The sequence below is a fragment of the Nesoenas mayeri genome (assembly GCF_963082525.1).
Source record: "Nesoenas mayeri genome assembly, chromosome: 1".
Taxonomy (NCBI): domain Eukaryota; kingdom Metazoa; phylum Chordata; class Aves; order Columbiformes; family Columbidae; genus Nesoenas; species Nesoenas mayeri.
Window position 1 is genome coordinate 211,648,886 of NC_137541.1, and position 23,198 is coordinate 211,672,083.

The window sequence follows — 23,198 nt, forward strand, 5'->3', positions numbered from 1 at the left end:
TAAAGTTCCCAAGTTCCTGGGAACAGATCAGATGGGTTTGGGAGCAGGCAGGAGGCCAAGAGAGCCCAGAGCAGCCCCAGGCCAGGGGTGGACAGGGAGGCTGGAAGTGAGGACTGTAGGTGTCCTGGTGACCCCATGCTTAGCATTGCCATGGCCCTGGGGCTTCCCTGCAAGTGGGACCCTGTGGCTTTGGTGGTATGGCTGTTGCACCCGTGTCCCCTTTCATCCCTGAGAAGACATGGCCAGTCCCTATGCAGATGTTGGCCTGGGACCTGTTCCTCCCTGTGCAAAGGCAATTCATGGGGGAAACTGAGGCAGGGAGCACTTGCAGCACCAGCGGCATGGGGACATTAACCCCTTGGTGTCTCCCATGGCTCTGCAGAAGGCGGTGGGTGGCAAGAAGGACCGCTCCTTCTTCCTCTTCACGGACCTGCTGGTGTGCACCACTTTGAAGCGCAAGTCGGGTTCCCTCCGCCGCAGCTCCATGAGCCTGTGAGTACCACCATGCTCGGGAACAACCACCCTTTGGGTTGTCCTCGCCACCTGACCTGGCTTGAGGGTGCTGGGGACATGTGCAGCTCAACCGTCCCCCTCTCCAACCTCGCAGGTACACGGCGGCCAGCGTGATCGACACGGCCAGCAAGTACAAACTGCTCTGGAAGCTGCCGTTGGAGGATGTGGACATCGTCAAAGGTCTGTCACTGCCTGCTGGAGTGTCCCACCCCACCCCAAAAGCCATCGCTCACCCCCCAGCTGACCAGGAGAAGGTTCCTCTGCATCACACCAGGAAAGAAGGGGTTAATGCCACGTGGGTGTCCCCACACAGGTGCCTCGCAAGCCACCAACCGGGAGAGCATCCAGAAAAGCATCTGCCGCCTGGATGAAGACCTCAACACTTTGGGGCAAGTCAGCAAGTTGGCGGAGACCCTCAGCTTCCCCCACCAGGTACGGGGATGATGGCCCTAGTGCTGTCCCATAGCTGGACACATTCCCCATGGGACCACTTGGGTTGTCCTCAGCTGGAGAGAGAACCTGTGGAAGGGCTGGTGGCCATGAGTGCACTCAAAATGCCCAGATATGACCAATCCCAAAACCACAATAGAGTTGGGGTGGCCTCCAAAGGATGCACAGGAATGGATGGGGCAGCATGATATGGTGTCCCTGGTGTTGTCCCCTGGCTGGACACAATCCCCATAGGACCAACCAGGATGTCCTCAGCAAGAGGGAGAATCTGTGGAAGGGCTGGTGGCCATGAGTGTCCTCAAAGAGCCCAGATGCCACCAGCCCCAAAACCACAATGGGGTTGGAGCAGCCTCTGAAGGATGCTTGGGGACAGAGAAGGTCAGCATCACATGGTGGCCCTGGTGGACACCTTCCTTATGGGACCAACTGGGATGTCCTCAGTGGGACGGAGAACCTATGGAAGGTCTGGTTACCATGAGTGTCCTCTAAGGCTCCAGATGCTACCAGCCCCAAAGCTACAATGGGGTTGGGGGCTGAAGAATGCTTGGGGATGGATGGGGGTATCGTCACGTGGTGACTCTGCTGCTGTCCCCTGGCTGGACATCTTTCCTCTGGGACCAACTGGGATGTCCTCAGTGGGAGGGAGAACCTGTGGAAGGGCTTGTGGCCATGAGTGTCCTCAAAGGGCCAAGATGCCACCAGCCCCAAAGCCACCACAAGGCTGGGGCAGACTCTGAAGGATGCTCAGGGATGGATGGGACATCGTCAAACACATATGGCTCGTGGTGGTCTGTCGCTGAGCGCTGAAGACTTGTCCCTGTCCCCAGAGCCTGGACGATGTGATCAAGGACCTGATGGCTGCCATCCACCGGGAACTAGCGGAGAAGCAATCCCTGTCCTTCAGCATGGCCTTCCCCCCCAACAAGGTGGAGCTCAGCACCACCAAAGCCGATGGCACCGAGTCCTTCATCTTTGAGTTCCCCAACCCCGACGCCAGGCTCAGCTTTGAGCAAGCCTTTGAGGACGCCAAAAAGAAGCTGGGTAACACCAGGGACCAAGGAGGTGGACATGGTGGTGGGCTCAGCATCATAACCCCAACTTTAGTAGACCCCTTTCCTCCATTTCTTCATCCTCCAATTTAATTTTTCCAGCTTCCAGCAAAAACTGCCTGGACCCGGAGTTCCTCAAGGCCATCCCCATCATGAAGACGCGGAGTGGGATGCAGGTATGGAATCATGTAATCATAGAACGGTTTGGGTTGGAAAGGACCTTCCAAGCTCATCCAGTCCAACCTCTGCCATGAGCAGGGGCATCTTCACCCAGATCAGGTTGCTCAGAACCCCGTCCAACCTGAGAGGTCTTCAGGGATGGGGCATCCACCACCTCTCTGGGCAACTGGGGTGAGGGTCTCATTGGATTCAAGCATCCCATGGGAACTGTAGAATTCACAGAATCATTTTGGTTGGAAAATCCCCTTAAGACCATCGAGTCCAAGTGTTCCCCCAGCCCTGACACTGCGCCGTGTCCCTGAGAACCTCATGTCCGCCTGTCCAACCCTCCAGGGATGATGACTCCAGCACTGCCCTGGGCAGCCTGTTCCAATGCCCCACAGCCTTTTGGGGAAGAAATTGCTCCCAAGATCCAAACTCAGCCCCCCCTGGTGCAACTTGAGGCCATTTCCTCTCATCCTATCACTTGTTACTTGGGAGCTGAGGTCCTCTCCATCCCAGTGGCCTTGCCGCCAGATACTGAGAGCTCTTGTATCATTCCCAAATGACCCAACTCATCCCATCTTTTTGCTCTTTTGCAGTTTTCCTGCGCTTCTCCCAGCCACGGCAGCCCGGAAAGCTCTCACGAAGTTTGGGTTTGCAACAGCGACGGTTACGTGGGGCAGGTTTGTTTGCTCAGCATCCGGAAGGAACCCACGGTGGAGGCGTGCATCGCCGTCTGCTCCGCCAGGATCCTCTGCATCGCCTCCGTGCCCGGCCTCAAGCGGACCTATAGGTAGGACATTCCCAGCAGTGTGGCAGAGCTGTTGGGTACGAGGACAATGCCGGAGCTGGTTCTTTCTCCTCGTGGTGGCAGGGACCGTGGCGAGGCGGTGGGCAGCCCCTCTTCAGAGGCGATGCCGGCGCAGGTGGAGGACACGGGGCCGCAGCCATGTTTGCACATCTCCATCTCGGGTTCATCGCTGGAGCTTTCGGAGCCTGTTGATGGTGGCAACAGGGAGTTGGTGCCATTTGATAGCGATGACACGGATGACGAGTCCTCGCCCAGTCCCTCGGGGACGCTGCAGAGCCAAGCCAGCCACTCCACCATCTCCTCCAGCTTCGGCAGTGAGTCCCTGCATAGCAAAAAACCCCACTTCTTTGCCCCAAAATCATAGAAACGTAGAGTAGTTGGCATTGGAAGGGACCTTCCCAGCTCCCCCAGTTTCCCCCCTGCCATGAGCAGGGACATCTTCACCAGCTCAGGTTGCTCAGAGCCCCGTCCAGCCTGGCCTGGGATGTCTCCAGGGATGGTTCATCCACCACCTCTCTGGCCAACCTGGGACAGGCTCTCACCACCCTCAGGGCAACAATTTCTTCCTCATGTCTGGCCTGAATCTCCCTCCTTTGATTTAAAACCACCACCCTTTGTCCTATAGCAACAGGCCCTACTAACATAATGGGCACCTCCATCATTTTGTCCATTACTCTGTGTGTTACTCAAGGGATTTGGCTTCTGAGCCAAAAAGTATCCCATGAAAAGAGATGCTGGGGGTCATCAGCCCAGCCCCTGTGGTTCTTTGGGTAAAAATTGGTGGGTTTTGGGGCTCAACATCCCTATGTCCTTGCCCAGACTTGACATGGTAAGGGGACCCGTCCCCTCTTCCCCATTGCTTTGGTGGATGTCAGGTGGTCCTGGTCTGACCCATTCCTTCCTCCTGCTCCTCATCCACAGATGAAGAGATCCCGAGCTGCAAGGAGGCGACGGCAGAGACGACGAGCTCAGAAGAAGAGCAAGAACCCAGTTTCATGCCCATCACTGGCACCTATGGCCAAAACCGACACGGCGAGAGCCCCACGGACGGGCGAGCCCTGCGCCGCTCCAGCCGCGGCTCCTTCACCCGGGGCAGCCTTGAGGACCTTCTCAGCCTTGACCCTGAAGCCCATCAGAGCTCCATGTGGCTGGGCACCGAGGATGGCTGGTACGTCCCCAGGATGGGGGGACACACACATGGGGTGGTCCCCGATACAGGGTGACACTCAAGCTTTGATCATCTCCCACAGCATCCACGTGTACCAGTCCTCGGACAACATCCGCAACAGGAAGAACAGCATGAAGATGCAACACGCCGCCGCTGTCATGTGCATCTTGTAAGTAGAGAAGAAGGTTTTCAGCTCTGGGATGTGCACAGTGAGGTGGTTTGGGTGGCTGAGTGGGGCTTTGTGGCTGGTTGTCCAAGGGTTTTCCATAGAATCATAGAATGGTTTGGGTTGAAGGGACCTTAAAGCTCCCCCAGTGCCCCCCCTGCCATGAGCAGGGACATCTTCACCAGCTCAGGTTGCTCAGAGCCCCGTCCAGCCTGGCCTGGGATGTCTCCAGGGATGGTTCATCCCCCACCTCTCTGGCCAACCTGGGCCAGGCTCTCACCACCCTCAGGGTCAACAATTTATTGCCTTGTCTAACCTTTTTCTCCCCACAGGTACTTAGATAACCAGGTTTTTGTGTCGTTGGCCAATGGGGAGCTTGTCGTGTATCAGCGGGAGGCAGGTGAGGCCATATTTGGGTCACTGAAAGGTGCTGAGGGGCTTCATCACAGCCCCCCAAAGTGGTGGCTGTGGGGTGGGTGCTTGGACAGCCCTTAAGGAGGGATGCTCGGGGTGCCGGTGGCTTCCCTGGAAGGGACATCCCTTAAATGATGCTGAAGACCTCAAAATCACCATCAGGAGGAGGGGTGCACCCTCATCCCCATCCCTGCCTGGGGCTCGCATCCCCTGGGGATATCAACTCCTGTCCCTTTTAACAGGGGACCTGGAGATAGTCATCTCCAGCTGCCACATCACATGGGTCAGGTCAAGATAGGGATTTTTTGAGGGGGGATGCTTTAACTACCCACCCCACTCCCCCCACCTTCACAGGCCGCTTCTGGGACCCCCAAAACTCCAAGTCCCTGTCCCTGGGCTCACCGGGGAGCCCCATCACCAAGATGGTGGCGGTGGCGGGGAAGCTCTGGTGCGGCTGCCAAAACCGCGTCATCGTCCTCAACACCACCACGTTGGCGCAAGAGGTACCACGGGTGACGTCGGGAGGGGGGGACAGCGATGGGCATCGGTGGCATCACTGGTGGCATCGCTGTGGCTCTGTCACCCGCAGCACACGCTCCAAGTGGGACAGGACGGCGGGCGCAGCGTCACCTGCATGGTGAGCGCGGGGACCGGCGTGTGGGTGGCGTTGCAGAGCAGCGCCCAGGTCCGGCTTTACCACGCCACCAGCTACGAGCAGTTGGCCGAAGCAGATATCACCCCCCCGGTACACAAGATGCTCGCCGGTAAGTCCCACTGGCGGCAGGTTCCCATCGGTGTCACTGGTGGGTGCCCATCGGTGTCACCAGTGGGTACCAGTGTCCATCATCTGCCTTGAAAATGCGATGCCCTGCAGCATCCAGGACTGGGAAGTTTAATCTCTCCTGCATCCCAACCACTTCTGGGGAAGGAAACTGGATTTGTTGTGTTGTGCAACTGCATAATCCCACGGGGAAATAGGGAAATCCCTGGATGGATTCATAATCCCATGCAGAAATAGCGCAGCTCTGGATTGCTGCATAATCCCATGCGGGAATAGAGCATCTCTTGGGCATCTGCATAATCCCACCGGGGAACAGGACAGTTACTGAGTGGCTTCATAATCCCCTAATCCCACACAGAAATAGGGCAGCCCCTTGGTGGGTGCATAATCCCACAGAGAAAAAGGGCACCCCCTGGGCATGTGCATAATCCCACCAGGTAACAGGGCATCCTCTGGGTTGCTGCATAATCCCATGTGGAAATAGGACATCCCTTGGATTAATTTATAATCCCATTTAGAAATAGAGTAACCCTGGGTGGCTGCATAAACCATGTGGGAATAAGCCATCTGGGCATCTGCATAATCCCATGGGGTAATAGGGCATCCCCTGGTTAGTTTCATAATCCCACACAGAAATAGGGCAACCCCTGGGTATCTGCATAATCCCATGTGATAAAAGGGGCAATTCCTGCGTATCTGCATAATCCCACAGGGAAATACAGAAGCTCCTGGGCAGCATAATCCCATGCAGAAATTGGGCAGCACCTCAGCATCAGCATAATCCCATAGTCTGATAGAGCATCCCCTGATGTCTGCATAATCCCATGAAGAAATAGGGCATCTGTATAATTCCATGTGTTAACAGGGCCTCCCCTGCTTAGCCGCATAATCCCATGGGGAAATATAGCAGCTCCTGGGAAGGTGGATAATCCCAGAGGGAAACAGAGCATCCCCAACACAGAAATTGGGCAGCACCTGGGCATCAGCATAATCCCACATGGTAACAAAGCATCCCCTGGATGGTTTTGTAATCTCACATAGAAATAGGGCAGCCCCTTGGTATCTACATAATCCCATGTGATGAAGAGGCAATTCCTGGCTATCTGCGTAATCCAGCGCAGGAATAGGACAGCCCATGGATATGTGCATAATCCCACACAGGAATTGGGCAGTGTCTGGGTATCTGAATGATCCCACGTGGAAAAAGGGAATCCCTTGGAAGACTTTATAATCCCATTTAGAAATAGGGCAGTCTCGGATGGCTGCATAATCCCATGCAGAAACAGGGGAGCCCCTGGGCAGCTGTATAATCCCTTGTGAGAAGGGAAACCCCTGGATGGCTTCATAATCCCATGCGGGAATAAGGCATCTGCATAATCCCATGCAGAATCCAGACGGCTCATTCTGCCAGCACCCCGGGGTGCTTTATACCACCCAAGGGTGGTTATGAGGCCCTTTCCCCACATCCCCTAAAATCCCCCGGGGGACAGAGACCGGTGACACGGGTGGGATGGGATGCTGACAGCCAGGATGCTCGGCAGGCTCGGACGCGATCATCCGGCAGCACAAGGCAGCCTGCCTGCGGATCACGGCGCTGCTGGCGTGCAAGGACCTGCTGTGGATCGGGACCAGCGCCGGCGTCGTGCTCACCCTCGCCCTCTCGCCCAAAACGACCCCGACGTTGGTGGGGCTCTCGCAGGGTCACACCGGCCACGTTCGGTTCCTCACGGCCATCGAGCTGCCCGATGGCTTCGATGTCCTCTTCCCGTTGCCAAGGGAGACGGGTAGGTGGGATATTTGGGGGTGGGGGGCTCAATCCTGACCCACACTGGGAGGGGAAGTTTTCAATGGGATTGGGAATGCCATTGCGCTGGTGGATAACTGGGAGTAGCCTGGAAATGTGGTCAGCAGAGTCCCCACTCCATCCCTGCTTTGGTAAAATTCAGGGGGAAAAAATTAGGGTGGGGGGAAATTGGGTGCTACCCCCTGTCCAGTGTTCAAGTGACCCCAAATTTCCCTGGGGGACTCTAATTCTCATGGGGAAGAGCCCCCGTGCTGAATCGCCTCCAGTTTAGCTCTGAGGTCAACATGGGATTGGGAGGTGATGTGGGTGGTAATTTGGGGTGGGATGGGCTAATATGGGTAGGAGGGGCTAATTTGGGTTGGGATGGGCTGCTGGGGAATGGGAGGAGTTTTGGGGGGTCAAGATGTGGCACCTGGGAAAGTGGTGGTGACGTTTGGTGGATGCTGGTGGGATGATGCTGGGCTGATGCTGGGGTGTTGCTGGTGGGATGATGTTGGGACAGTGCTGGTGGGAGGATGCTGCTGGGATGGTACTCGTGGGATGCTGGTGCTGGTGGGACAATATGGGTGGGAGGATGCTGCTGGGATGGTGCTGGTAGAATATTTGGACAATGATGGTGGGAGGATGCTGGGATCATGCTGGTGGGATGCTGGTGATATGCTGCTGGGATGATGTTGGGATGATGCTGGAGGGAGGATGATGCTGGGATGGTGCTGGTGGGGCAGTATTGGTGGGAGGGTGCTGACAGGATGATGTTGGGATGATGCTGGGACAATGCTGGTGGGAGGATGCTGGGACAATGCTGGTGGGAGGATGCTGGGATCATGCTGGTGGGATGCTGGTGATATGCTGCTGGGATGATGTTGGGATGGTGCTGGGATGATACTGGAGGGAGAATGATGCTGGGATGGTGCTGGTGGGACAGTATTGGTGGGAGTGTGCTGGCAGGATGATGTTGGGATGATGCTGGGACAATGCTGGTGGGAGGATGATGCCAGGGTGGTGCTAGTGGGTTGCTGATGGAATGATGTTGGTGGGAGGATGCTACTGAGGTGGGACTGGTGGGATGATGCTGGAATGATACAGGGAAGATGCTGGTGGGAGGATGCTGCTGGGATGATACTGGCGGGATGATGTTGGGATGATACTGGTGGGAGGATGCTGTTGGGATGGTGCTGGTGGGACAATGTTGGTGCGATGCTGCTGGGATGACACTGGTGGGAGGATGTTGGAATGATGCTGGTGGGAGGATGATACTGGGAAGATGCTGGTGGGATGGTGTTGGGATGATGCTGGTGGGAGGATGTTGGGATGATGCTGGTGGGAGGATGGTGCTGGTGGGACAATGTTGGTGGGATGCTACTGGGGTAATGCTAGTGGGAGGATGTTGGAATGATGCTGGTGGGAGGAGGATGATGGGCTGATGCTGGGAGGATGCTGAGGGAGGATGATGCCAGGGTGATGCTGGCGAGAGGATGCTGCTGGAATGGTGCTAGTGGGATGATGTTGGGATGATACTCATGGGAGGATGGTGCTGGGATGGTGTTAGGAGCACATTGGGATGATGCTGGTGGGACGATGATGCTGAGGTGGTGCTGGTGGGATGATGCTGGTGGGATAACGCTGATGCAACAATGCTGCTGGGATGGTGCTAGTGGGATGATGTTGGGGTGATACTCATGGGAGGATGATGCTGGGATGGTGTTATGAGGATGTTGGGATGATGCTGGTGGGACGATGCTGCTGAGGTGGTGCTGGTGGGATGATGCTGGTGGGATAACGCTGGTGCAACAATGCTGCTGGGATGGTGCTAGTGGGATGATGTTGGGGTGATACTCATGGGAGAATGATGCTGGGATGGTGTTAGGAGGATGTTGGGATGATGCTGGTGGGATGATGATGCTGATGGGACGATGATGCTGGGATGATACGGGGAGGATGCTGGGGGATGGTGTCGGGATGATACTGGGAAGATGCCGGTGGGAGGATGTTGGGACAATGCTGGTGGGAGGACGATACTGGGAGAACACTGGTGGGATGGAGCTGCCGGGATGCTGATGGGGAACTACGGGGGAGACCATCTGACATCCCGCTGGCGTTCTACACTTGCAGGGGCCGAGAAGCCGAGCGAGGTGGAGAAGCGTGACCCTTCGCGCCCCCGCGCCCCCGCCCTCGCCCTCTCCAAACCCAAGATGCTGGTGATCAGCGGCGGGGACGGCTACGAGGATTTCCGCCTGACCAGCAGCAGCGAGACAGTGGGCCGGGACGACAGCACCAACCACCTCCTCCTCTGGAGAGCGTGAACGGCCACGGCCCCCATTTTGGCGAGGAAAAGGGGGTGCTGGCCCCCCTGTGTGTAGAGGGGGGGGTCTTGACCTTTCCACCCCCCACCCCAGCACCTCTCATCTCCAACCCGGCTGCTCTCTGTGTGCTCGGGGTTGGGGGGGGATGAGCCCCGGTCCCCCCTGCTGTCCCCTTGGTCACTGCACCGGACTTGGCGGAGAGTGGGGGACACACCGCTTTTGGGGTGTGGAGAAGATTGGGGGGGGTTAACGAAGGAGGAAGGCGTTAACGAGCATCCCTGGGGACCGGCCGGAGGAACCTGCCTTGCTCTCCGTTTTTGTGTGTGCCTGCTTTGGGAACGGGGCGGGGGGTTCACAACCCTGTCACCCCCCCCTCTCCCCTTCCCCCGGGACCCCCCGGCCATGCCGCGGGACCACCCCAGGGACAATAATGCCCACGGTGTCCCCCCCCACCCCGGGCATCCTGCTAACCCGCTCGCTCCATCGCCAGCACCCAGATAGCTCTGTTTGTTTGTTCGTTTGTTTTAAATATATATATATTATATATTATATATATAAACATCCTTATTTATTTTTCGGGTGGGAGGTGGGGGGATATCACGTTGCTGCTGGTCCCTCTGCTCCCAAATAGGGGGATTAAAACCTTCCCAGTTCATTTGTACCCCACTGGTGGAACTGGAGCCCCCAGAGATGCTGGTGGAGGAACTGATGGGAAGTGGGGGAAGGAAACCGGGAGATCCCCCCCCCCGCCCCAAATCTCTGTGATTCCCATGGGGATTTGCAGCCTGGGGTGGGCGGTGAAGCCCACGCTGACGTTCGAAGCATCTTCTGGATGAGAGGAACCATCTTCTTGGACACCAGGGGTGTCCCCCCACACTGAAACTGGGGTGACGGCAGTTGGGACCCTGAAAACAAGGCTTTTCTCCACCTAATTTGCCTTTTTTCCCCCCCATTTTCATGCTTTTGCCCAGGTGAGGCTGGTGCTTGCAGACTGGTCACTCTGTTGTCCCCATGGGAGAGGTGACAACCTTGACAGGGATAAATTGGGGTGTCCCCATCCCTCTGTCCATCCCAGCAGAAGGGATGTGATAATTGGGATAATGAGGATATTCTGGGAAGGGGGGTGGGATTTTAGTCACTTTTCGGGGCTTTTTTTTGTCATTAAAGGTCGCCCGTGTCAGAATGTAGCCAACATGGTCTTGTCCTTCACCTTGGGGGTGATGGGAACAGTGCTGGGGGTGTCCCACCACCTGTTGGTGTCACCAGGGCCATAATGAAGACCCCAGTGGGACAAGAAACCCCTTTGCACTATTGGGGTGCAGTGATTCCCCCCCCAGATAACCCCTGGGGGTTGCTGGGGTGGGGGACACGGAGCATCGGGGTGTGTCCCTGTCCCTCAGTGTCCCCTGAGTGTGACGCACAGACAAACAGCCAGAGCAGGGGACACCATCGTGGGGACCGTGTCACTCCCTGCGGGCGGAGGGGGGGATTGGAGGGAACACCAGGCCTGACTGCAGTGGGGGTCCCCAACGTGGAGGGACCTTATTTTTACCCCCCCAAAAACCTCCTCCGCCGGTGGGGTGAACCCCCAAATCCTCCAGCCCCCACCGCCCCGCAGTTCCCGCCGCGCCCAGCAGGGGGCGCTGTCCGCGGGCAGAGGGTGTATGTAAAAGGGGCGGAGCCACGGGGGTGGGCGGAGCTAAGGGTGGTGGGTGGAGCCCGGCCGTGTGACGTCAGGGAAAGGGGCGGGGCGTAGGGGGAGAGCGCGCCGGCGGGTTCATTCATAAGGAGGAGGCGGCGCGCTCGGCGGGGCGGCCCCGCAGCGGGGGGGGGCAGGTAAGGGGCACCCCCGGCCGGGAAATCCCCCCATACTCGGGGTGGGGGGCTCGTTCCCAGTTAGGGGAGCTTCCCCTTAAAGGGTGATTTCCCCGCTATGGGGGGGTTGGATTTGGGGTTCAGGCTGTGCAAGGGGGACAAGGGGGTGATGCTTTTTTGGGGTGCTCACCCTCACCGAAAAAAGAAGGGTGGGGGGTTTGTTGCCTTGACTTTATCCCTACATAGGGCATGGGGTGGGGGGAGCTTCGCTTTGTTGGGGGGCAGTGGTTGGACCCCCGCATTGCCGGCTCTGGCTGCGGCAGAGGGAATGTAGGTTAAAAATAAACGGGTGGAGTGGGGAGAAAGTGGGTTAAGGGAAACTCAGCAGCCTGGGAAAACACAACACAGAAACTGGCTCTGGAAAATCACAGGGCTCCCAGCCAAACGCCAGCAGCAGCCAGGATGCTGCGCTGAGGGGCTGCACCCCAAAACGGGCTGGGAACTTGGGCTTCGCGATGCCTCTGGGATAATTTGCTTATAGTATTGGGTTTTTGGTGAGTTGTTTTGGTTGTTCTCACAGCTCTGATGGGGCCTGGGGGATGCGATAATCTACTGAACATCCCCCCAATTATCAAAAACAAATTACCTTCCCTGGTGTGCTTGTACTGATGGACTTTGGGGTACAGGGCTGGTGGAGGTTGGGGGGGTCTGCAAAATGTAGCCGTCATCCCACCATCCCCACTGTGGGTTTGTGTTCATGTCCCCCCATCATTCCCTCCCAGGATATCCCCGAGCCACCCCCAAAATTGGCTGTAAGAGTCCTGGGGTGGCCATGACCATGCAAAGCTCTGGTGACAACCCCTGGTCCTTGTACCTCCTACGTCCGCGTGGCAGAGCTCAGTCTTCTGAGGGATGTCCTTAATCCCGGGATTAAGTTTGACCTTAGATCTGCTTTACCCTGTTCCTGGTGGGGTTTAAATCTGTTTGTTGCGAATCGCGATGCTCCAGCAACCCTGGATCCGTGGGCTTTGCCAGCCGGTGGCATCGCTCAGCCACAGCTCCTGGGCCACTGGCCATGACTAGTGATGTACTGGCCACTGTGGGACCTGCCCAACCGCTTCCAGGGCCATTGAGGCTCCTTCCCTGAGACAGCAGCACCCCAAAAATCTCTGGGAGTCCTTAATACAGGCTTAAATGTCACCAACTGGAAGGATTTGACTGCTTCACGTTAGGCTTAAACTCGAGTTTTATTAGTGCTGGTTTACAGGATGGAAGGCTTGCAGCGGTTTTACCCTCCCCTTGTGATTTGGGGATGTCCCAAGTCATTCAGGGGGTGTCGCTCTGTGATGCCATCACCCTGGGATGATGCTCAGTGGGGAGGTGGCACTTAATGGGGTGACAGTGGCAACTGGCTCAGCACCCCCCCAAATCATGGGGTCACAGATGGTGCCATCACCTTGGTGGCTCTTGGTGTGGGAATGCAGGTCCTGAGGAGGGGAGAAGAGCTGCTTGGCTTCATGCTAGTACCTTACTGGGAGCTACTGGGAGGAACTGGAGCGCGGGGGAAGCTCGTTTGGGCTGTGCCATCACGTCTCAACCCAGGTCCTGTCATTACCCCTCTTGCCCCCAGCATCTCCCCTCCTGAGTTTAATCTGATGCTGCATCTCGGACCAATGATGCCGGGCAGCAATTAGGAGAAACTCATCAGGCAGAGGCTGTAACGAGGCTCCGCGTGGTGCTCACGGGACCGTGGCGACCGGGGAAATTTCCACGCAGGCAGCAGGGGCTGGATCCACGTTTGTGTTACTTATTCTTTCCTCCCTCTGCGCTGTCAGCATTTATTTTAACTATTAATTGCCGAGCCCAAAGAGGGAAGATGAGACTGTGGGAAATACCTTTTATTTAGCTTGATTTTTTTTTTTTTTAATTAAATATATTTATTTTTTTAGTGACTTCATTTCCTTGTGATGAATGGATAATGATTTCCTCCAGAACAGGAAGAACCTTTATTTATTGGTGTTTAGCATCATCTGCTCCTTGCATGGTTGGTCCTGACTCCGTTGCAGTGTTGGTCCTTATCCGATTTGGGATGGAGTTGGGATCTGCAAGCGTAGGGGGTGATCCCATAATACCTCTAATAAAACCTTTTCAGGGAGGGGGTGACAGCCGCTTCAGGGATATTTAGGCAAATCCCCATGGGGGAGCAGGACCCCCAAATTGCTTCTCCAATGGGATTTTTCCCATGTGGCGACCCCAGTTCTCCCCATTGGGCAGGTGTCCGCTGGTGAGGAAGAGGAGCGGGATGCGCTGGTGGCTCATCCTTATCCTGGGGGTGAGTACGTGCTCATCCATCCCATCCCTGCGCATCTCTGCTTTCGGGTCCCCTGGTGCTCAAACCCATCCCAGCATCACACAGCGATGTGCAGCAGCTCAGCCCTGGGGAGGTGCTTAATTTGGGATGAGGGTGGCTGTTTTTCCCAAAAGAATCCTTCCTCCTCCTTTTCTCTCCTTTGACAAAGCTTCTTGCAGGGCAGGGGCTCATTTGGAATGTGAGTTCTCCCTCACTGCTGCCCCTGGGGCCACCGTGTGGTCCCGTGTGCCATGGTCGAGATGCTCTTGGGATGTGCCCTGTGGGTACCACAGGGGCCATGGCCTTGCGGGGCTTGGTCTGAGTGAGGGTTGTGATGGGTTTGGATCCATCACTGAATTATAGAATCATAGAATCATTTGAGTTAGAAGAGACCCTCAAGATCATGGAATCCAACTGTTCCCCCAGCCCTCGCACTGCCCCATGTCCCTGAGAACCTCATGTCCGTCTGTCCAACCCTCCAGGGATGGTGACTCCAGCACTGCCCTGGGCAGCCTGTTCCAATGCCCCACAGCCCTTTGGGGAAGAAATTGTTCCTAAATCCAACCTCAACCTCTCCTGGCGCAACTTGAGGCCGTTTCCTCTGCTCCTGGCGCTTGTTCCTGGGGAGCAGAGCCCGACACCCTCCATGCATCCACCACAGTGCACATGATGGGTTTGTGCCCATGGTGTTGCTGGTGGGTTTGCATCTGCTGCAGTCCCTGTGACAGGTTTGCAGCTGTCACGTTGCTTCTGATGGGGTCACCTCTGCCACATCACCACCTGCACAGCTGGCGCTGAGCATCGCTCTCTGCTTCTCCCGCAGGTGCTGAGTGGAGCCAGTGCAGGGGCTGGGAGCTGTGATCCGCAGGAGCAGGGGACACCGAGATGTCCCCCTGGAGAGGAGCCCACTGGGGTAAGGCCACGCCTGCCTGCAACACAACACGGAATCACGGAATAGTTTGGGTTGAAGGGACCCTAAAGCTCCCCCAGTGCCCCCCCTGCCATGAGCAGGGACATCTTCACCAGCTCAGGTTGCTCAGAGCCCCGTCCAGCCTGGCCTGGGATGTCTCCAGGGATGGTTCATCCACCACCTCTCTGTCCAACCTGGGCCAGGCTCTCACCACCCTCAGGGCAACAATTTCTTCCTCATATCCAGCCTCAATCTCCCTCCTTTAGTTTCAAACCATCACCCCTTGTCCTATCACAACAGGCCCTGCTCAAAAGTCTGTCCCCATCTTTCTTCTTGACCCTTTTTAAGTCCAGAAAGGCCACAATAAGGTCTCCCCAGAGCTTCTCTTCCCCAGCTGAACACCCCAGCTCTCAACCTGTCTCCCCCGGAGGGATGGGATGGGGCCATCGCTCACGTCCCTGTCCCCTCCCTGCAGGCCTGCGTCTCAGTGCAGGGCACGGGGGGGACGTGCTGAGCGTGTCCCCCAGGCACCTTCTCCCTGGGGGATGTTCCCTGCTCCGCTCACACCCGCTGCCGGGATGGGAACAGGGTGCTGGTGGCACCGGGGACAGCGGTGACCACCAGCTGCTGCGGAGCCTGCGTGCCGGGGTGAGCCCGGGGGGCGATGCTGCGACCCCCCCAGCCCTGATGCTGCTCTGGGGCCAGATCCTGAGTCCCCCCTCCCACCCCACAGGTTTTATAGCCCTGATGGGGAGAGGGAGCCCCCGGGTCAGTGTCTGCCCTGCGCCGCCGCTCCCCGCAGCACCCCGGGGTGCCCAGGCTGGGGGTGTCACCCTGGTTTTGTGGGTGCCTGTTGGGCTGATGTTCAACCTGGGGATGCCGTGGGATGTGTCCCCTTCGCGGCAGAGCGGTGATGTCCTGCTGGGATGTGGCAGCTGAGAACGTCTCAGCTCATGACACGAGTGGCTTCAGCTTATCTGGGGGAGAACCCTGCAGGGCGCTCGTGGGAAAACAGGATTTAATCCCAAAACTACCCAATTCGGGGGCTGATCCGGTGCCTCCCCCCAGTCCAGCGGCGAGTCCGCAGCCCCGAAACGTCGGGCTGGCCGGCGGGAACCAACGGGACACGGGTGACGCTGATGGGTGAGGAAGAGGAGGACGCGGCGGCACAGGTGGCCGTGCTGACCATCGTCCCGGTGTTCTGCGCCATGGGCTTGTTGGGCATCTTGGTCTGCAACTTGCTGAAGAAGAGGGGGTACCACTGCACCGCCAGCAAGGAGCCCCCCCCAGGTGGCACCGGTGAGCCCCGCTTGTGTCCCCGGCACTTTGCGGTGATGCCACGTCTATCCTTCATCCATTTCGCCTCGCTCTGCCCATCCCCGTGGCTTCTGGTCCTTATTGTCTCAGCGCATCCTGCTCATCCCTGAGTGGGTTTTATCCCCCATCACTGAGTCCCCCCCAACTTCTTTCTCCAGGTCCCAGCTCCATCTACCAGCTGGAGGACGCCAACGACGACACTATTGGGGTGCTGGTGCGGTTGATCACCGAGAAGAAAGGTTGGGGGGGGGTCCCTGGGGAGGGGGTGACATGGGTTGGACCCCGGTGACCCCGCCTCGGTGTCCCCCACCCACAGAAAACGCTGCGGCGCTGGAGGAGCTGCTGAAAGAGCATCACAACCAACAGCTGATGTCACCAGGCTGCAGCCCCCCAAATAAGTAAGACCCCCCCACCAAAGCTGCAGCGAGGACCCCCTAGTGGTGGGACCAAGCCCATGCTGATGACATCTCCCCCCCAACTTCCCAGGCTGCACCTCCTGCCTCAGTTTCCCCTCTCCTGCTGGCACCAGCAGCATCTCCACACCGTGCAGGGTCCTGCCCCGTGCACCCGCTGCAGCCAGAGGTGGCCCGAGCTTCTGCCACCACTCGGTGCCACCAAGGTCCCCAAACCTGGGGGTCGTCCCAGCGAGGTCACCATCCTCTCCATTGGCAGGTAAGGGGGGGGGACACCCCTTGGTGTGTGTCCCCCCCACCCCCAGGGTGGGGACAGGCTGATGTGATGCCCCCCCAACAGGTTTCGGGTGTCCCGGATCCCCGAGATGAGGAGTGAGGTGGCGGGTGAGCCGCCCCGTGGTCTCCTCCCTGCTGATAGCAGGATGCGGCCCCCGTGGTTGCAAAGCACTGATGGCCCCCCCAAGGTGAGGAGGAGCAGAGGGAGGGTGCTGGGGGGTCCTCCCCAGGGAAAAACGGGGCTTCAGGAGGTGGGAGGATAGAGTGTTAACTCTGAAACCTAATGAGGGCACAGGGTGATTAGTGAGGATAGAGTAGCCCATATCCACCAAGCCTCTTCCAGAAGGTGGGAGGCTTAAAAAGTACTTTATAAACTGGGTTGGGTGAGGATCCCCCCCTTCCCTCCCACTCCCTGTGTTTAAGGTGCTGTAGGGGGCAGGGGAGTGGGTGCTGGTGGTCCCTGGGGTGTTCTGCAGCACCCAGTGCTTTAATATCCCCCCATCCCTTATATGTTTTCACACTCACATAGAGCTATGCTTCTATACACCCCTACAACATGTGTAAAGCACATATGCAAATGCCCGTATGCCACTATACAGCACATTTGCGTACATTTACATGTCTAATCGTGCACCCATATATACATAAAATGCTATGCATGTGTGTAGTTATATACAGGCCATGCATATTATAGCCATGCAAAAACTGGGGACACTGAGACAGGACAGGGAGTGGAAATGTAGGGGTAGGGGATGTAGATGTGCATGTATGTATATGTGCATGAACATGTAGATGTGCACACGCTCTTGCACATCTACACAGATGGACATGTGCATGTACAAACCGACCTCTGTACATGTATGTAAATACGTGCACATGCACGTATGCACCTGGAGCTCTATAAATGTGTATACACGTGCACAATCATATCCATGTGTACACGTGCACTCGTTCACATGATGCTGCACATATGCACATATATGCAAGGAGGAAGGTGCATAAATGCACATGCAAAGCCACCTCTGCACACACACGTAAGCACACGTGTATGTGCACATGCGTAGTCATGCAAACATACATGTGGAGCTCTGTGTGTGTGCATATATGTGACACCTGGTCACACAGCACTGCATATGCAAACGTATGCACGGCCAAATGTGCACATGCAAACCCACCTGTGTGCCCATACATGTGTGCACATACAGAATCACACAGAATCACAGAATCGACTGGGCTGGAAAAGACCTCAGAGATCATCGAGTTCAACCTTTGGTCCAACTCTAGTCCGTTTATTAGATCATGGCACTAAGTGCCATGGCCAATCTCAGCTTAAAAACCTCCAGGGCCAGTGAGTCCAGCACCTCCCTGGGCAGCCGTTCCAATGCCTGACCACTCTCTCTGCACAGAATTGCTTTCTAATCTCCAGCCTCAATTTCCCCTGGCAGAGTTGAAGCCCATGGCCCCTTGTCCTATTGCTGATGCCTGGGAGAAGAGCCCAATCCCCACCTGGCTAGAACTGCCCTTCAGGTAGTTCTAGAGAGTGCTGAGCTCCCCTCTAAGCCTCCTCTTCTCCAGACTGAACAAGCCCAGCTCCCTCAGCCTCTCCCCATGGGTCTTGTGTTCAAGTCCCTTCCCCAGTCTTGTTGCTCTTCTCTGGACCCGCTCCAGCACTTCAATCTCTTTCCTGAGCTGAGGGGCCCAGAACTGAACACAAGACTCCAGGTGTGGCCTCCCCAATGCAGAGCACAGGGGAAGGATCACTGCCCTTGTCCTGCTGACCACACTGGTTTGGATACAGGACAGGACACCATTGGCCTTCTTGGCCACCTGGGCACACTGGTGGCTCATGTTGAGCTTCCTGTCCATTAGTCCTCCAGGTCCCTTTCTGCCTGGCTGCTCTCCAGCCACTCTGTGCCCAGCCTGGAGCTGCAGGGGGTTGTTGTGGCCAAAGTGCAGCACCCGCCACTTGGCCTTGTTGAACTTCATCCCATTGGAATCAGCCCACTTTTCCAGTCTATCCAGATCCCTCTGCAGAGCCCTCCTGCCTTCAGCAGGTCCACACTCCCTCCCAACTTGGTGTCATCAGCAAATTTGCTGATGATGGTCTCAATCCCCTCATCTAAATCGTCATATAAATACGTTCATGGATGCACTCATATACAATCCTTCACACATGCAAACATGCCCACGGAGCACTCTGAGTGCACAGACACACAGATATGTGCACACAGCACCTGTTCACACACTGCTGCACATGCCAATGTATGCATGGATGAACATGTGCATATAGAAACCCACCTCTGCATGAGGTCATGTGTGCACATACATACACGCACACACCTGTATGCAGTCACACATGCATGCAAGACCCACACTTGCACGTGGAGCTCTGTAAGTGTCCATGCACGTGCACAAACACACAGACAGGCGCCTGACACCTGTTTGGACACTGTGGCATGTGCACACACACGTATGCATTGATGAACATGTGCACATGCAAAGCTTCTGCACACACATGATGCACATATGCACATACACGCATTTACAGTGCCACTTACATGCAAACGTGGCTACACTTGCATATGGAGCTTTGTAAGTGTGCATGCATATGTGAACCTGTTCACACACTGCCACGTGTGCATATACACATATGCATCGATGAATGCTTGCATAAATACACACGGAAACCCATTTCTGCACATGTACCCTTAAACACGTGTGCACACACGCATGCAAACAGACCCACACTTGCATGTGGAGCTCTGTAAGTGTGCATGCATGTGCACACACACACACACACACACAGAGATGTGCACAAACACGTGTATAAATGCATCTGCAAACCCCCCTCTGCATGCATACATGCGTACACATATGTACATGCACACAGATATATGCAATCCCCCACGTCTACAAACATGCACACGGAGCTCTGTGAGTGTGCAGACACACAGAGATGTGCACATAGCAACTGTTCACACACAGCTGCACATGCAAACCTATGCATTGATGTACACGTGCGTGTGCAAACCCACTTCTGCACATATACATGTGTGCACCTGCACAAATGTACATGCACACACGCATGCAAACGTATCCACACTTGCACATGGAGCTTTATGAGTGTGCATACAAGTGGATGTGCACACAACAGCTGTTCACGCCCCGCTGCGCATACAACATATGCATTAATGAACATATGCACGTGCAAACCCGCTTCTGCCTGTATACATGTGCACATGCACGTATGTACAGGCACACACATGTACGTAGCCACACACACAGGCATGGAGACACCCCCTCATTTGCACAGAGCTCTGTAAGTTCACACCCCACTGCACATGCAAACATGCACACTAACACGTGCATAAATGCACATGCAACCCCCCTGCAAACATATGTATGTACATGCACACACATTATGCAGTCGTGCATGCATGCAAATGTCCACATGGAGCTCTGCGCATATGCATATACGCATGGAGATGTGCACAACACCTGGTCACACAGCTGCACATGCAAACAAACATCTGGACAAACATGTGCACAAGCAAACCCACCTCTGCACATATACATGTGTGCACACGCACATACGTGCACGCACACACGTATACGCAGTCACACACATGCAAACAGCCCCACGCTTGCACAAGGAGCTGTGTGTATGCACACGGATGTACATACAACATGCGTTCACATCCCGCTGCACTTGCAGACATGTGCACAAACACATGTATGAATGCACATGCAACCCCCCCCGCATACATACACATGTGTATGTGCACACATGTATGCAGTCATGCACACATGCAGATATTCATGTTGAGCTCTGTCCATATGCATACACACGTGGAGATGTGTGCAACAGCTGTTCACACGTGGCCACACATGCAAACATCTGCATGGATGAACATGTGTGCATGCAAACCCACCTCTGCACACACACACACGTGCACACACGTGTATGCAGTCACATAGACATGCAAACACACCCATATTTGCACATGTAGATCTGCACACACACACACGTGCACCCTCCACCCCCACAGCTGGGGTGCAGCACCCATGGGTGACCACCTGCTCCCTGCCGAGGCTGGTGACATCCTGCCGGCCCATGGGGACACAAGGTGACCTCATGCCTGGGTGTCGGAGCTGCCTGTCCTGCCGTCACCTCTGAGCTGAGCCCGTCCAGCTCATGGCAGTGATGGACAGTGACCACCGCAGCCCAGGGACCATCCCAGACACCGTGTCCCCTCCAGTCACTCCACACTGTCCCCAGCCATTTGGGGACACTTTGACCTGTGGCCAAATCCTGCAGGGTCTCAGCGTCCCCGTGGGGGTCCTGGACCAGCTACTGGGGGTGGAGACAGCTGGGGGTGTCCTCTCCAACAGAGGATGTCTCTGGGTGGTGACAGCCACCCTCGACATTGGCCCAGGGAGTGACACTGTGTGGCTCCTGCCACCTCAGGTGATACAAAGGGCCCGATCCTGCCTCACATGGTCCATCCCATGTCCTCCACAGGTGGCACCTGGCCTGGGGGCTGCCTCAGGGGGACGGTGACCCCACAGGGGGATGGAGGACGTTGGGGACCACATGAAAGCCAGTCTCACTCGGTGTCATGAAGCGGTGGAGGTGGCACCTTGGCTTCTGCTTCTGCCAGTGAGGTGTCCACCGGCGACACGGCAAATCCAACATGCCCAGCTGGTGAGAAGGATTCCCTGTCCCCAAGGTCTGATAGTGGCCACAACATGGTGGCCTAATGGAAAGTGTTTCCCGTTGCTGTGACGCCGGTGGTGGTGGCCATGGTGTGGTGGCCTGGTGGAGAGCATCTCTGGGAGACATGACGTTGGAGCACATCTCCATTGGTGGTACCGTGCAACGGAGGACATCACGCAACCAGGATGCCACCTTCCGGCTCTGTTGAACTGAAGCTTCTCCAGGAACATCATGAGCTCCTGATTTCCCTCTATCACAAGGTGCCAGCACTCAACATTGTAGTCTCGGACACTCATGGGACACGTCACACCTCACCAAACACCCAGCCAGGGGGCTTGTTTTGGCCAAGGCTGGTCTCCTGCATCCACATCTCCTCTATCCAACGTCTCCATCAGCCCAGGAGAACATCAAGATCCTCCACTCCACTCCCCATAGAAGCTGTTTCTATAGGATCACGTTGGCTTGGCCATGTTGAGGTCAGTGGGACAACCCACCCAAGGTTGGGTTGGAGACCTTCAAGCTCCATCACCAACCTAGAAACGGGTTTACGGCCAATCCCGTTCACTTCTCCACCACATCCCCTCACCGAAAAACCAACCACCAAACCCTCTCAGGCTCTTTTATTTATTTTTTTTCCTTTTTGTTTTTTGGAAACATTTTAATAGTTATCGAATGTTCTACATCTTACAGTAAATATCGTACAGTTACAAACTCTTGGCTGAAATCTGTCAGGGAGATCACGACCTGATCTTCAGAACCAAAACCAGAACAGGAAATAAACGGGGGGAGAAAACCCAAAGATAACAAATTTACACTTGAGATGGACAAACGGAGGCTGTGGGGCTTTCCAGGGCGCCAGTTCAAGGCCATGTTCCCTACACGCCTTAGAGACTTAGACTTGGAAGACAATGGTTACTCTTGGTTTTTAATACTTCTTTTAAAATTTCATTTCATTTTTTTATATTTATTTCATTTCTGCTTAAGAGGTCCAATAATATTTAAAAACGAGCTGGCGCGGCGGTCGACGTGAATTCTAAAAAGTCAATTATGTAGAAAGAGGGGCAGGTTTGCTCCGTGCCGTGGGGACAGGAGGGTTTGGGTGCCATCCTGCACCCTGACATCTCCTTTGTTTCCCCTTCCTCTCTTTGCTTCCCGATGGCTCCGGACGCCACGAATCGCCCAGATCCTGAGCCCCCTTTGCCCCCTGACTCCATCCCCGGTGGGAAGATGCAAACGTCCCCCAAAAGGGTTATTTTACCCAATTACAGTGAATCTGGAAGTGCCGCACGCCGAAAAAACACCTTTTCCAAGCTCTCCTCCCTCCCAAGCTCCTTAACAGGCTTTATATTCCTTTATTTCCCTATGGGAACATTAGCAGAGAAAATCTCCGGAGCCTGATCCCGCAAAGAGAAGATGGGGAGAGAGTCACCAATAGATGGAGAGCCTAAAAACATCGACAACTAGGAAAAGAAGTAAACAAAAAGAGAAGGATTTATGGATATCCAGTGGCTCTTATTGCTATTGTCGGCTGGTTGGGTTTTCCTATTGTAAAATAAACCCCCAAATGTGACTGATTTTTAAATTCTAAGACCCGGGAAGGACCGTATGGATGCCAACCCTGAACCATCCATCATGAAAACAAAGTCTTTAAATAACACTTTATGGTAATTACAGCTCGAAACTGCAAAAAGCTGGGCTGGGTTATTATTATGCATAAAATACAGGAGGAAATTGTCACTCCATGGGGCTCAGGGCTTGGAGGTGGGATGGGTGCAAGCT

General features: G+C 55.6%; 2 protein-coding genes across 2 annotated transcripts in view; both read left to right on the top strand.

The window, feature by feature from the left end:
* Positions 1–9,621, top strand: part of ARHGEF17 (Rho guanine nucleotide exchange factor 17) — a gene marked incomplete at both ends in the record, with an annotated part of 44,476 nt that extends 34,855 nt beyond the window's left edge. The window contains 14 exons of the mRNA XM_080363913.1: positions 383–492; positions 608–693; positions 827–945; positions 1,791–2,004; positions 2,115–2,188; positions 2,774–2,967; positions 3,049–3,299; positions 3,907–4,153; positions 4,236–4,322; positions 4,652–4,719; positions 5,088–5,236; positions 5,323–5,497; positions 7,056–7,298; positions 9,431–9,621. Of these exons, the coding sequence (XP_080220039.1) occupies positions 383–492; positions 608–693; positions 827–945; positions 1,791–2,004; positions 2,115–2,188; positions 2,774–2,967; positions 3,049–3,299; positions 3,907–4,153; positions 4,236–4,322; positions 4,652–4,719; positions 5,088–5,236; positions 5,323–5,497; positions 7,056–7,298; positions 9,431–9,621 (2,208 nt within the window). The remainder of the gene's footprint in view (positions 1–382; positions 493–607; positions 694–826; positions 946–1,790; positions 2,005–2,114; positions 2,189–2,773; positions 2,968–3,048; positions 3,300–3,906; positions 4,154–4,235; positions 4,323–4,651; positions 4,720–5,087; positions 5,237–5,322; positions 5,498–7,055; positions 7,299–9,430) is intronic.
* A 1,193-nt stretch (positions 9,622–10,814) lies between these two features.
* RELT (RELT TNF receptor) lies at positions 10,815–21,263 on the top strand (the record flags this gene model as incomplete). The annotated part of the gene is given in 12 exon segments (XM_080338690.1): positions 10,815–10,873; positions 13,711–13,768; positions 14,610–14,699; positions 15,172–15,207; positions 15,211–15,344; positions 15,430–15,515; positions 15,765–15,995; positions 16,172–16,252; positions 16,330–16,411; positions 16,500–16,685; positions 16,767–16,890; positions 21,225–21,263. Coding segments are annotated over 12 exon segments (1,206 nt in total).
* Positions 21,264–23,198: the final 1,935 nt, after the last annotated feature.